The 13,476-nt window shown below is 45.5% G+C and overlaps 1 protein-coding gene across 1 annotated transcript in view; it reads left to right on the top strand.

Annotated features, from left to right (window-relative positions):
- ESPN (espin) overlaps window positions 1-13,476 on the top strand; it is a 926,204-nt gene that overhangs the window by 643,620 nt on the left and 269,108 nt on the right. The window contains exon 9 of the mRNA XM_078642618.1: window positions 6,006-6,204. Coding sequence (XP_078498744.1) covers window positions 6,006-6,204 — 199 coding nt within the window. The remainder of the gene's footprint in view (window positions 1-6,005; window positions 6,205-13,476) is intronic.

The following is a 13,476-nucleotide window of genomic DNA, read 5'->3' as shown; positions in this document are numbered from 1 at the left end:
CCAAATCTGCCCTGTAACTTAGCTGTGCTTATAAGAAACCTGCTCATACAGATAAACTCCAATTCCTCATTCAGCACCCTAAAAGCATTAATATTTATGGCCTACAACAGGACCAGATTGAAAGAGTTTGAGGTGTGAGGTCAGGGAAAGTAGTGTGCCCAAGCTTAACTATGATTGAATTCAAGGCCAAGATCAACACTTAAATGACAGCACAATAGTGCAGGTTTTGGGGTTTCTTTCTCTGATGGAACCATGTATATTAGTTCTAGGTCTCTACTTTGCTTTGACTCCATTATGATTAGAACAATTATTCCTGACCACCCCAGTTTTCTTTGCCATTGTAGTTGTCGTGGCAAGCGAGCGCAACGAGCAAGCCCGAACATCTTAAGGGGGGTTTGGGTGGGTTCCTCCCCGGGAAAATTTTGAAAAAAGAGTGAGTAAATGGTGATTCAAGAAAATTTGAGATGCAAGAAGGTTAATAAAGCAATTGTGAAACTGAAGTTATTACATTAATAAAATGCCATTAGATAAAATGCTATTAGGTCTTTAGGAACATAAACCTCGCCAAGAGACGCCTGCGTCTAGTTTTCCTTACTTAAGGTCAGTGTGCCGAGAAAGAAAACTCTAAGACTGATCTGTCTGATTAATCTTTATGAAACGGCAAAAGGTTCTTTCGATCTCTGAATACTCATTTTCCATGAGTCTATAAATAAACTGTCGCAAATGTTACAGATAAATGCAACATAAGCACCACTCGCACTGCATACAAACTGTTTTAATTCACTTGAGATATCTTTACTACTCTTTCTCTTGCCCTCTCCTGTGCCATCCCTACCTGTCCCTCTGAGCTTCACAGCCTTCCTCGCTGTAATAATGCACTTTCTCCTGTACTGCATTCGCTAGACAGGTCCATTCTCCCGCTCGCTGCACCCCCCTACTCCATTTAATTGTTCAGTGGTCTCCTCATGCCTGTTATGGCTCTCACATGCCCAGGCTGTCATTTGTGTTCACCAACCATCTTAAATTAGAAAACAAATATTTTATTTTAAAAGTAAAATCGAGAATCGCACCATTATATAGTAAGTACACATAATAAAGTTATATACAATTACAGTTTTATAAAAGTATTACAATGGTGAGTTTAAAATAAAAAAACATTACTAGTAGTAAGTGTTCCATAATATAGCAGTGAGAAAATGTGTTGCTTGATACACTTACAATAGACATTTGTCAGTGTGTTAATATGAGTGGAATAGAAGCTTAAATGTGAGCTGCTAAGATAACTAATTGGCTCTATAATACAATTGCAACACAAGAAGGGACAATGGAGACCACCTTTCTCATTCCCACCGCTAGTGAAAGAAGTCAGGAAAACTCCAACAAATATGCTCCTGGGAGTTTCCTGCTATCACAGGCAGCCTCCTCCAGGACACAGGCTGTGCAGCAGGACCCCCGTTACTGTCCTTCGCCCCCAGCCCTGCTGCGTTTATTTGAAGCTGATCAAAGATACCTTTAAACCCCTGCCATCCTCTGGTAGAGTGACACCTGGACTGGCACTGGAGTCCTCGGGCCAGATCATGCCAATGACTGCCATCTTGACTCGCCCCCAATAGGAGATGTCTGTTGTCTCTTCTTTCATAGCAGCTGCGAACTCCTTGCACAGACGCACTTTCACCAAGAACCAGGGTAGCACCTGGCTAGCCGGGTCTCAAAGCTGCTGAAAGCGCATTCTGCTTGAGCTATAGCGTTCGACTTTTTCAGAACGGAAGTTAGGCGCTAAGATTACTTTTACATTCATTCACTTCAAGGCAACCTAAAAGGGTGCACTGTCTTTAGGGGTGTGTTCATTTTCTCTTCGTTATGTTTCTGTTCTTTCTCTGCAATGGCCTTGCTCTTCGTTTACTGCTATAAAACATGTCTCGCTGCACTGCCCTTTAGTGAGCAGTGTTATGCGCCGATCACTGCGCTCTACCTTGCCTACTACACTCAGCAATCCACTCTCAGATGACGAGTGAGCCCTGCACTGCCAAGTGAAGTACAGTGACCACTTTGCTGCGCCCTGACTGCTGAACACTCATCAGTCGCTGCGCTCTGCACTTTTCAGTTTTCTCTGCATTACGTCTGCGTGCTCTTGTGTACTCTCTGTCTTCAAGGTCTTGCTGCGCTCTACAATCGTCACTGGACTCTGCACTAACCACTGCATTGCAGGCTCTACTGCAATCTACCCTGAAGGATGAGCGCTGCACTGACTGGCCTCTGCTTACTGCCCTCAGCACTGCATGCTGGAATGTGTGGGAACACTACTCTTGCGCTAACTGCTGCACGGACAACTGCAGTATACGCAGAACATTGTAGTGTGAGCTGCAAACTACAGAGAACAAATTAATATTGAGTGCACGTCCTTGTGCATTTGATCTGCACTCAGCAGCAAACACTGCACTGCACTGTCTACTGTGGTCCGAAATACACACCGTGACAGGCAGCGGCGATGGTCTCCACAGAGACTGTGGCACTCGCCACTGGAGGCTGCACCTCACAGCGTATCTAACCTTGCACTGCTGCGGGGCCTGCAGGTACCTCCGTGCTGTACCTTCACAGCCTAACTATGGACCCACTCCTGCCCCGGCTACTCTTCTCTGCAGCACAGGCAGCTGGGAGCCCCCTCCCACTTCCGGCCTATGGATTTGTGTGAGAAGTGAAGGCCTCGCCTCATTCTGCAGGAGTGCCCCGGTGGGGACCGGCTGTTGACGGAAGTACCCTTGGGTGCTACATATAACACTAAGTCAGAGATATTTTCTGTGACACTGACTGCCGTTCTTAGGGTGGCCCTCAGCGGGCAGTGCAATTATATTACAGGGCTGAGGGCAGCTGCGGCTCGCAAATGGGGGGGAATGGGGGGGTCACGCGGGGCTACGGTGGGGGAAGAAAGTTAAAATAAAAAAAGAATTGAAAACTTACCTGACCTGGTCCGTGCCGCCTCTGCTCCTGTGCCGGGTCCCCGCCGCCTCTGCTGCCTCGACAGGAACTACAGGAGGGGAGGGAGCATGCCTGTTCAGAACAGGAATGCTCCCTGAACAGGCATGCTCCCTCCCCTCCGGTAACCCAATCACAATGCTGCAATGGCAGCATTGTGATTGGTGGGGAGTCCCGGGCAGCGCCCAGTCGGGCACCTGTAAGGAGGCCATTTTCTTTATGTAGGCCGCATGCAGCCTACATAGAAAAAATGTAGAGTGCGCATGACTGCTTTGGTCGGCCCTAGGGCCGACCAAGCAGTGAGGGCACTCAGAATGGTGCAAGCCACTCCTACCCGAACCGCCCACCCACCCCCCCAACCAGGCAGTTCCTCACGCTGGCCCCAACCAGGCATACCCCTGCCTTTTGCTTTCTCAATGATTCCCTCACTATCACCCTCCAACAGTGCCCCTCATCACTCCATAGCCCATCTCGCACTTATTTCATTTCTTTTTTAGCACCTCTCATGCTAGTGTAGGGAGGCAGAGCACTTTACATTACACACACTTACAGAGACAATGAATCATATGTGTGTAAATCAGTGTTTCAGAAAATGTTACAGGAGACAAAATGGAATACATGGTGTAGGATTTACCTGTTATCCATACTGGTAAGCATTTTGGTCTGGAGAAGCACAAACGCAGGATTCAAAACGTAACACAGTGGTTGGATTTCCTAATAAGAATGTATTTCTACACAAACAAACCCATCTTAGCAACAACTGGATAATGCGCCTAGACACCTTCGGTATAAGAAGTGCTATATAAATCTTCATTTCATGTCAATGAAAGACTGGGAAAAAACATAACTTTGTAACCTGTACCATGCAGTTTGCATGCAGCTCTTTGATGGCAGTTCATAGCTCACAGTGCTAGATTTATTACGATTGTAAGTTATGAGTTACAAGTAACTAAGGGATCTCTGTGAGAAAAGCAGTAACCCACGGCACTATTCACATTAAAAACAGTTCTGTGATCTGTATGGTACTCATTCTTAGCTACAGGCATATTAACCCTCTGCATTACATTAGATGAGTAAAAACTGACAATAGATACATTTGTTCTCTCTCCAGCGGGAAGATAAATCACCTGAGCTATCAATCTTGGAACTTTTATTGTTGCCTGAAAACTTCTGGGTATACAAAGAACTCTGCAGTGAGAGTGAGAAGTGAGTCTTTAAGCTGTACAGTCCTGCTGATTTTGTTACTGGTAGTCGATATTGCAGCAATGCTACAAAACCGACTCCCAGTAACAAAACCAGCCTCCCACCCTTGTTTTACTTGCAAGTAAAATAAATATGCCAGTTGGGTGGAATCCAATGTTACCATGTTTGAAGGAGAGAGTACAAGCACTTAAGTACTGGTTAGCAGTGGTAAAGTGCGCAAAATCCTAACGTCAGCAAAAATGAAATCAGAAAAAACAGGAGGCTGGAAGGCAAAATGTTGGGGGAATACTACTAAGGGTGGGCTTAATTTGCGCAAGGGGTCTACGCGGAGAGGCACAGAGATGGAACCAATCTCTGCACTCTCTGCATAGCTCCGTTATGCGCTGCCCGCCCGCCTTACGCACACAGTATTACAAAACTTTTAAAAACATTATAAATGACATTTTAAATAACCTTACCTTATCGGCGGTGTCCCCAGACTTCCATCCGTCTCCATAGCATCTTCTTCTGGGAACTGCGCATGCGCGGGCGTCCGCACATGCTCAGTTCCCAGAAGAAGATACAATGGAGACGGATGGAAGTCCGAAAACGCCACAGATAAGGTAAGGGTATTTAAAATGTCATTTATAATGTTTTTAAAGTGTTAATACGGTGGGCGGGATGCGGGCAGGAGGCCAACTCCGTTCCGCCCGAGTGTGCGGAGATTTGCCTTGGTTCTCCACCTACATTGTGGAAGGCGGAAGGGGCAAATCTCCGCACATTCCGTGGGCGGAACGGAGTTGTCCGCCCACTCCAAAATACTACACCAAGGATGTCTGGTCCAACACAGAGCGCATCTCAATCACTTACACGACATCTTCAGAGCCTCCGTTTTCTGGGAGAGTCTTTCTTTGGATCAGAATTACTTCATTTTACTGTCTGAGTGTCTAGAATTGCGCATGACATGTTTTTTGGCTAATCACTAGAAACCTGTGTAATGCTCAGGAATCACTGAATCTACAACAATGGGCCTCATGTAAAAAACACCATTGCTGTTGCAAGGTCTGCACCTTTCAAAAATGTAGGCTTTGGGATGACAAGAGGGTTTTGTTTTGTCCTATCTTTGTACAAATCAGAAAGGTTTTTTATGATTCACAAAAAGGTGGGTTTTGCAAACCATTACAAATTAAAAATAGGAGGAGGCATGAAAGGGACAGCCTCCTAAATTTTGGAGATGTACTGCTATGTGTCCATGCTTTGTGACCTTCTGCAAATGTGCATTTTGCAATGCGACTAATTAGTAAGTTGTCACACCAAAAAATGCTGGGCAGGGTGTAAAAGGTTGGTGCACAGTTTGCCCTCATTGTTTGCAACCAACCCGGTGATACGTGGGACCCTAAATTGTTTCCCTTGCAGCCACAGCCTCTATGAATTTTCCAATACAGAGAACACAACAACCTGAATCACATATAGGCACGAGTCCAAAATATGGATATTTTTCTGTGTGACTGGTAAGACTGTTCTGATGGTTGAATTTTTGGGACAAGCTAATTCTATGCTCAGGATGTTCTTGCGCAGATATAGGAACCTTTGAGGTTTGTGACATTGCCTCTGTTCCAAATGATATTACTTTGACTTTAGAAACGTGCCAAAATAGAGAATTGAAAGAACAAGCATGCGTTTGCATAGCGACGGATATGTATAAACAGGATCACGTAACAAAAGCAAATATTAATTATTAATTTGCAAAACCAGTCAAAGCGGTCACAGTAAAGCTTGAACAATGAGATCAGGCCAGGGTTGTTGCTATCCTCACTGTTTTCCATTTATTTCCTCCCATTTGTTCTCAGGGCTCCCTTTTGGCGGATGACACAGTGCAGAACGGAAATGCTACTGAGAATAAATCTGCGGGGGAGCTGCCTGCCCCTCCCCCTCCTCCTCCACTTCCAGAAAGCATGTCCTACCCACCACCTCCACCACCACTGCCAACAGAGGGCCGCTTATCCCGGTCCGGCTCCAGCCAACGACACTCTTCCAATTCCACCGGAAGTAAGTCTTAGCTTCACTGCTCTTCCATGGCCCCGGTTCGGGGTCTTCTATCAGCATACAGACTCCAGGTGCAACGCTTCATCTTCAGGGGTGGACTGGCGTATTGGGGTGGTGTGTCTCTGAATGTCATGGGCAAAATCTTGATGTGCAAAAATATCATAGGCTAAATATCACCTATCAAACGAATGTGCAGATAAGTATATTTTTACTAATCTCTCACTACATCCATGTACCTTGAAGTGTACCTTGAAGAAAGACAGATAGCTAGATAGATAGCTAGATAGATAGATAGATAGATAGATAGATAGATAGATAGATAGATAGATAGACAGATAGAGAGATAGAGAGATAGAGAGATAGAGAGATAGATAGATAGATAGATAGATAGATAGATAGATAGATAGATAGATAGATAGATAGATAGATAGATAGATAGATAGATAGATAGATAGATAGATAGATAGATACATAGATAGTGTGCGCCTATATTGCCATCCGGTGCTTACAATGACATTTATAAACCACAAAACCGAAGGCCAAGTAGTTTATAAATGTCACCTGAACCCCAAGCTTTTGCATTAGCGATTAACAGGTAATCTTCTCCATGGATGACTGTGGCCGGTGAGAAGAACACCAAGGGCCCTATTACATTACGTACCCCGGGCGCGCAATGGGCGTTTGCGCCCGCTTTGCGCACCCCCGGGGCACTTTGGCATTACAGAAGGGGTGCAGACGCTTGTCCGGCCCCTTCAGTAATACCGATTGCGCTGGTGCACTTAAAGTGTTAGCGCTACCTTCAGTGGGTGTTCCCTCGTTTGCATGAGGGCGTGCCCTACGCAAATGAGGGAATTACTTTGCCTCTGCACCTGCACCGTATTAATGACGTGGGCGCAGAGGGAAAGAAGCTCTCAAGGGGATACACCAGCCGCGGTCGGTAGTGGGTGTACCTGCAGGGCGGTGACATGGGGAGGGGGAGGGGCAGGATGGGAGATAGTAATGTATGGATTACAGAGCTTTACAGGTAAGTAAACATTTAAATAAATAAAACGAATTTCGTTGCGCGCACTGCATCGCATTTGGGGATGCAGTGCATGCAACGAAATTCGTTTTATTTACTTATATGTTTACTTACCTGTAAAGCTCTGTAATCCATACATTACTACCTCCCACCCTGCCCCTCCCCCTCCCCACGTCACCGCCCTGCAGGTACACCCACTACCGACCGCGGCTGGGATACACTGTGAGTGGGCCCCCTGAGAGCAGCCCTCTGGAGGTGGGAAAGCCATTGCAGACAGGTGCAGTCACTGACTGCATCCGCCTACAAGGGGATCTCTAATCCCCTGTAAAATGCAGGTGGGTGCCACCTGCACTGTCAAAATACGGTGCGGCTGCAAGCAGCCACTCCGTGTTTTCACATGAATGCGCTGCCCTGAGGCCAGCGCAAGTTCGCGGCTGCCCTGGGGGCAACGCATTCAGCGTAATAGGGCGCACTTTCATTGTTTGCACCGGGTGCACCTTTTAATAGGTGCGTGCGCCCGGCTCCAACAATAAAAATGCAAAACATGGCACCAGCGGTTTCATCATTTTGGAATTCTTCATCCTACACCCAGACAAGAAGAAGCCAGGATGGTGCCCTGCAAGGTTTGTGACCAAAAGGAGAGCAGATGCCAGAGAGGGCTGTACATGCGATGATGCCTCAAGTCGAAGCGTGGTAGTGCCTGAGGTGCGATCGAATGCACAAGAAGAAGAGGATGTTCAACCTCTCCAAAAACGTTCAGCAGAGGTGCTGAAGGAAGCAGAGTAAAAAAACACAATGGACACCTCAAACCCTCCATACTGTATTGTAGTTTATTTAAGAGCTGTGGTTTAATGGGCAGAATCCGCACAATGGGAGAGAAAAGACATATGTCTATTTACATGGCTGTTTGATACAACACCAAAAACACAACTACCAACAAAAGTAAATGAAAGAGTTTGTCTTTGTTTACTCTTTAAGGCCTGTGCTGCTGCTTGTGGTGCGATCGTCTAAAGCATATTAGCATTGGCAATCTGGTGGTTTAACAGAGTATAAATCTGTGTTTTTTCTGGGGAGAATTGAACCTTTTAACATTCAAAAATATAAAATCAACCCCTGCTATTCAGATTTCTAGAGAGCATGTAATATAGTCAAAGAAACAAATCCATTATTCAAGAAATTGGCAGTTGTAACACAACTATGTATCAAACTTTTAAAGGGGCCTTTTGTGAAGAGAAAAGAACTAATCTCTGTTCGTGGTCATGCACCACTAGCAATAAACATTCTAGGATGTACTTCGTTTAATGCTGTGTCTGCTTGGGCTTTGAGTCTTAATAGGGCATTCTTCGCCTATTGAGAATCCCGTAAAGTGAGTGGATATGGCGATAGGGAGCGCATACCAGCTTTTATTGTGTGAATCTAGCTACAGAGCAGTGGCACAATGTCGAACTTGGCGTGATACAAATCATCAGGAACTTTGAGTGTGGGAGTGTCATGTCGAGGGCGGTGTCCAAGTTCTATTCTGATTACGTCATCAGGGTACAAAAGAAAATAGCAAGAATGGAATGTAAGTGGCGCAATGCAAGAGGTGTTTTTGTTAAATTATTATTTATTTACAATTGAAAGCATATCTACCAGAGATGAGATAGAAAATATTGCAAGCATGCACATGACACACTTATGAGAATATATGGACAAATTTAGCAGCTGTTAGTAGGTGGGTGAAGAACACAACAACAAGAGATACTATTTAAGAAAGATAAAATAAATATTGCTGCAAAATATTGCAGTTAAACACTGTCAAGGATTGTTCCACAGTGTTGATTTTGGGCTCGTCCTGGAGTGAGCAGTGTTTTTTTTAGGGTAAAGATGAAAAGAGGCCGGGAGGTGGGTGATTGCTAGGAGCTCATCAAGAAGTCAGTCTCGGGAATTTGCATTTAGGGTATCTCCCCTTCCTTTATTCATCTCACCATGGATTGATTACAAGGTATGATTATATTTGTTGGAAATTGAGTTACTTGTTGAGGAGGGCGGAACTCTGCTCAAGCAGCAACAGCATTTCTTGTCAGGGTGAAACACAAGCAAACCCCAAACTAACCTGTGCTTAACCCTCTTGTAGCTTGGCACAAAAGCAATCAGGCTTACCTTAAAGGCAATGTTTTAATTATTTAAGCACCACACAAACAGTAATGAAGTGAAAACTCAAGACACATTTTGTACACCAATTTAGAAAAATAAAAAACCTACCCACACTTACGTAATCAGGGCTTTTGTGCTTCAGGGTTTTATTAGTGGATAGCTACATGCCTTTATGTGTGGAAGAGTATGTCAAATGCTGCTTTATTTTATTTTTGGTGCAACAGGCTTCTATACCCAGGATACACCTGTGTGGTAATAGCATCAGTTGAGTTTACAAGCCCTCTTTTATTCTTCTATGAACCTTTCCATCAGTCAGTCACTCTGGGCAGTCTTGTGTCAAGTGGAAGTACGTTGCTTCCTTTTTTTGTTTTATATTTCCTTTTGGTTTTGTGTTAAACAAAAGAAACAAGAACGAAAGAAATGGCAGCTCAAGTTACAAGTCAGAGATGCACCACCAGCAGATAAAACCACAATCTAACAATGATGATTCGAAGCCACTTATTGTACATTCAGCAATGTCCTTGTTCTGTTTTCTACCTCCCCCTAGGTTCTGGGTATTAACCCCAGGTATGTTCTAGTTATTGGGCGAGTTAGGCTCAGTTTCTCCCTTTTTTTACATTCGCCAATCACATTTTACTCCTTGCCATCAGCTAGTGAACTGGATGGCGGTTACATCCTATATGGAGGCTCAGGAGAACTCAAGGCATTCAACAATGCTCCCGAGACTCTGCAACCCTGTTGTCTTTTCTAGCCAGCTTAAGGTGCGCCTCCTCTGCTAGTGCTTACTCCTTCGTGTCCCAGAGCCATGCATCAATATTAGGGCATTCATCGACCATTTCACCATGCATCTTTTTGCCAGTACCAGCACTTATTGGAGAAATTTGTATTGTATTTCTCTCTTTTTTGGCTTACCTATAAGTCTCCAAAAAACAGCTTTCGGGGGACAAACTGAATGTTATTCTAGTGACTATGTTTAGGGGTTCCAACTCAGTAACCCAGTGGCGCTACACGAGCACATGATCACACCTGATGCAAATATATGGTGCCTTTTTTCCCTACGTCATGGGCAGGCAGCCATTCTGCATGGGTATATCTTAATGAGCTGCACCAGCGTCATAGACATGCGATGGATGGCCTCCTGCTGTCTCAAGTTAAATGGGGACAAGACTGAGGAATTGGTGACAGGAAACAATCCAGCACTCTGGGACCAATTTCTATGCCCACCGTAGTTGCCCCCCCAAGTCCGAAGTAATGGTGTCGCCCTAGACAAAGACCTGATGATGGTTGCTCAAGTAAAAAATGTGTCAGGTACTTATGAGGTCTCTTTGGAAGAAACACTAATGGCTTCCTATGGAGTCTTGGAGAACAGTGGTCCAGGGATTGATACTCTCCCAACTGGACAACAGCAATTCACTCTACCTTGGCAGCCCCTCATATGTTATTAGAAAGCTGCAAGTTGCCCAGAATGCTGCAGCCAGGCCATTGTCAGAACGGTCTAAAACGCAATCTGCACGAGCAGCCTTGGTGTAACTTTATTGGCAACCAATGAACGAGAGTAAAACTTAAGGCCCTCTATATTGCTCTCAGGGTTAAGTACTCTCAGGGAATACATGTTCTTCAACATCTTGTCACTCCCTACACTTCCTTTAGAGATTTGAGATCAAACTCTCTCTGTTAACCGTTCCCAGAGTCAGTAGAGCAAGAGGGGTGGCCGGTCCTTCAGTTACTTTCTCTCAAAACTCTGGAACACTCTTCTTATTTATTGAAGATCAGACCAAAATGTACTCAGCTTTAGGAAACAGCTGAAAACTTACCTTTTCAAGCAGGATGAGTAAAACCTCCCACATGTCCTCACTGTGTTGCTGCCAGCGCCGGGAAGCCCGCACATGGGTAGCTGTTCACTCTATAAATATTTTATAATAACAGTAATGGGGAGTGGTTAGACAAAATTCTGGTCAGGTAATCCATCCTGAGTGCCCGAGATGAAGCTAGTTCAAATGTTATAAAATGGCCTAAGTGGTTGTAGGTATTGTGCGTAGTGGAGTGACATGAGTACTCTCGGTCCATTGGCTGCATGCATCTCCAGAGGTTGAAACAGCCTAGGTTAGTCATGACTACTTTCAGTGTCTCAGTCATGGCTGGTTTAGTGGTGTGTAACGGTGGCGACTTACTAAATTGCTGTACAGGGCATAATTAGAGTCTCCCACCTGGCCTATGGCTATGTCCCATGTATTGTGCCAGCAGAGTTTGTACAGTCAGGAAAAAAGACTGGTCATCTGTATTCGTTTCATATATATTAAGGAGACATATGTCCCTCCCATCTAGTTCACCATGTAACAATATATACCTACTGTTAATATCTGCCTCTGAGTACCTATGTCAGAAAGGGATTCAGAAAAGGGGGTGGTGATGAACAGAGTGTCTGAATTAAGCAGACCACTCTTACCCAGTCCAAAGATCAGGGCTTGATCCATCACCGTTATTTATCTCACTGCCCCATCCCAGCTCAGAACCTGGCTATATGCAAATTAGTCTGTCCCTGGCCCAGTGCATCATGGGAACAGGGCAGACCAAACTACCAAGCCAATTCTTCACCAGAAAGGAGACAAGCTACCGGGGACCGGTTTGTGGCATTTCAGCCTCTTCGGCCCGGCTTGCTTGAATCCTGATGGAGCAGTGAGAAAGGGACTCATGTCTGAGTATACCCTGCCACACCTATAGTGGCCAAAAACGATTCAGAAAAGGGGGTGGTGATGAACAGAGTGTCTGAATTAAGCAGACCACTCTTACCCAGTCCAAAGATCAGGGCTTGATCCATCACCGTTATTTATCTCACTGCCCCATCCCAGCTCAGAACCTGGCTATATGCAAATTAGTCTGTCCCTGGCCCAGTGCATCATGGGAACAGGGCAGACCAAACTACCAAGCCAATTCTTCACCAGAAAGGAGACAAGCTACCGGGGACCGGTTTCTGGCATTTCAGCCTCTTCGGCCCGGCTTGCTTGAATCCTGATGGAGCAATGAGAAAGGGACTCATGTCTGAGTATACCCTGCCACACCTATAGTGGCCAAAAACGATTCAGAAAAGGGGGTGGTGATGAACAGAGTGTCTGAATTAAGCAGACCACTCTTACCCAGTCCAAAGATCAGGGCTTGATCCATCACCGTTATTTATCTCACTGCCCCATCCCAGCTCAGAACCTGGCTATATGCAAATTAGTCTGTCCCTGGCCCAGTGCATCATGGGAACAGGGCAGACCAAACTACCAAGCCAATTCTTCACCAGAAAGGAGACAAGCTACCGGGGACCGGTTTCTGGCATTTCAGCCTCTTCGGCCCGGCTTGCTTGAATCCTGTTCATCACCACCCCCTTTTCTGAATCATTTTGTCCACCATAAGCGTGGAAGGGTATACTCAGATGTGAGTCCCTTGCTCATTGCACCATCAGGATTCAAGCAAGCCGGGCCGAAGACGCCTGAAATGGCAGAAACCGGTCCCCGGAAGCTTGTTTCCTTCCCAGTACAAGAATTGGCTTGGTAGTTTGGTTTGCCCTGTTCCCATCATGCACTGGGACAGGAACAGACTAATTTGCATATAGCCAAGTTCTGAGCTGGGATGGTGCAGTGAGCTAAAAAACGGTGATGGATCAAGCCCTGATCTTTGGACTGGGTAAGAGTGGTCTGCTTAATTCAGGCACTCTGTTCATCACCACCCCCTTTTCTGAATCATTTTGTCCACCATAAGCGTGGAAGGGTATACTCAGATGTGAGTCCCTTGCTCATTGCACCATCAGGATTCAAGCAAGCCGGGCCGAAGACGCCTGAAATGGCAGAAACCGGTCCCCGGAAGCTTGTTTCCTTCCCAGTACAAGAATTGGCTTGGTAGTTTGGTTTGCCCTGTTCCCATCATGCACTGGGACAGGAACAGACTAATTTGCATATAGCCAAGTTCTGAGCTGGGATGGTGCAGTGAGCTAAAAAACGGTGATGGATCAAGCCCTGATCTTTGGACTGGGTAAGAGTGGTCTGCTTAATTCAGGCACTCTGTTCATCACCACCCCCTTTTCTGAATCATTTTGTCCACCATAAGCGTGGAAGGGTATACTCAGATGTGAGTCC

The sequence above is a fragment of the Lissotriton helveticus genome, chromosome 5_1 (assembly GCF_964261635.1).
Source record: "Lissotriton helveticus chromosome 5_1, aLisHel1.1, whole genome shotgun sequence".
NCBI classification, from domain to species: Eukaryota; Metazoa; Chordata; class Amphibia; order Caudata; family Salamandridae; genus Lissotriton; species Lissotriton helveticus.
The sequence above is the reverse complement of the archived record's forward strand: the minus strand, read 5'-3'. Positions and strand labels throughout refer to the sequence as shown.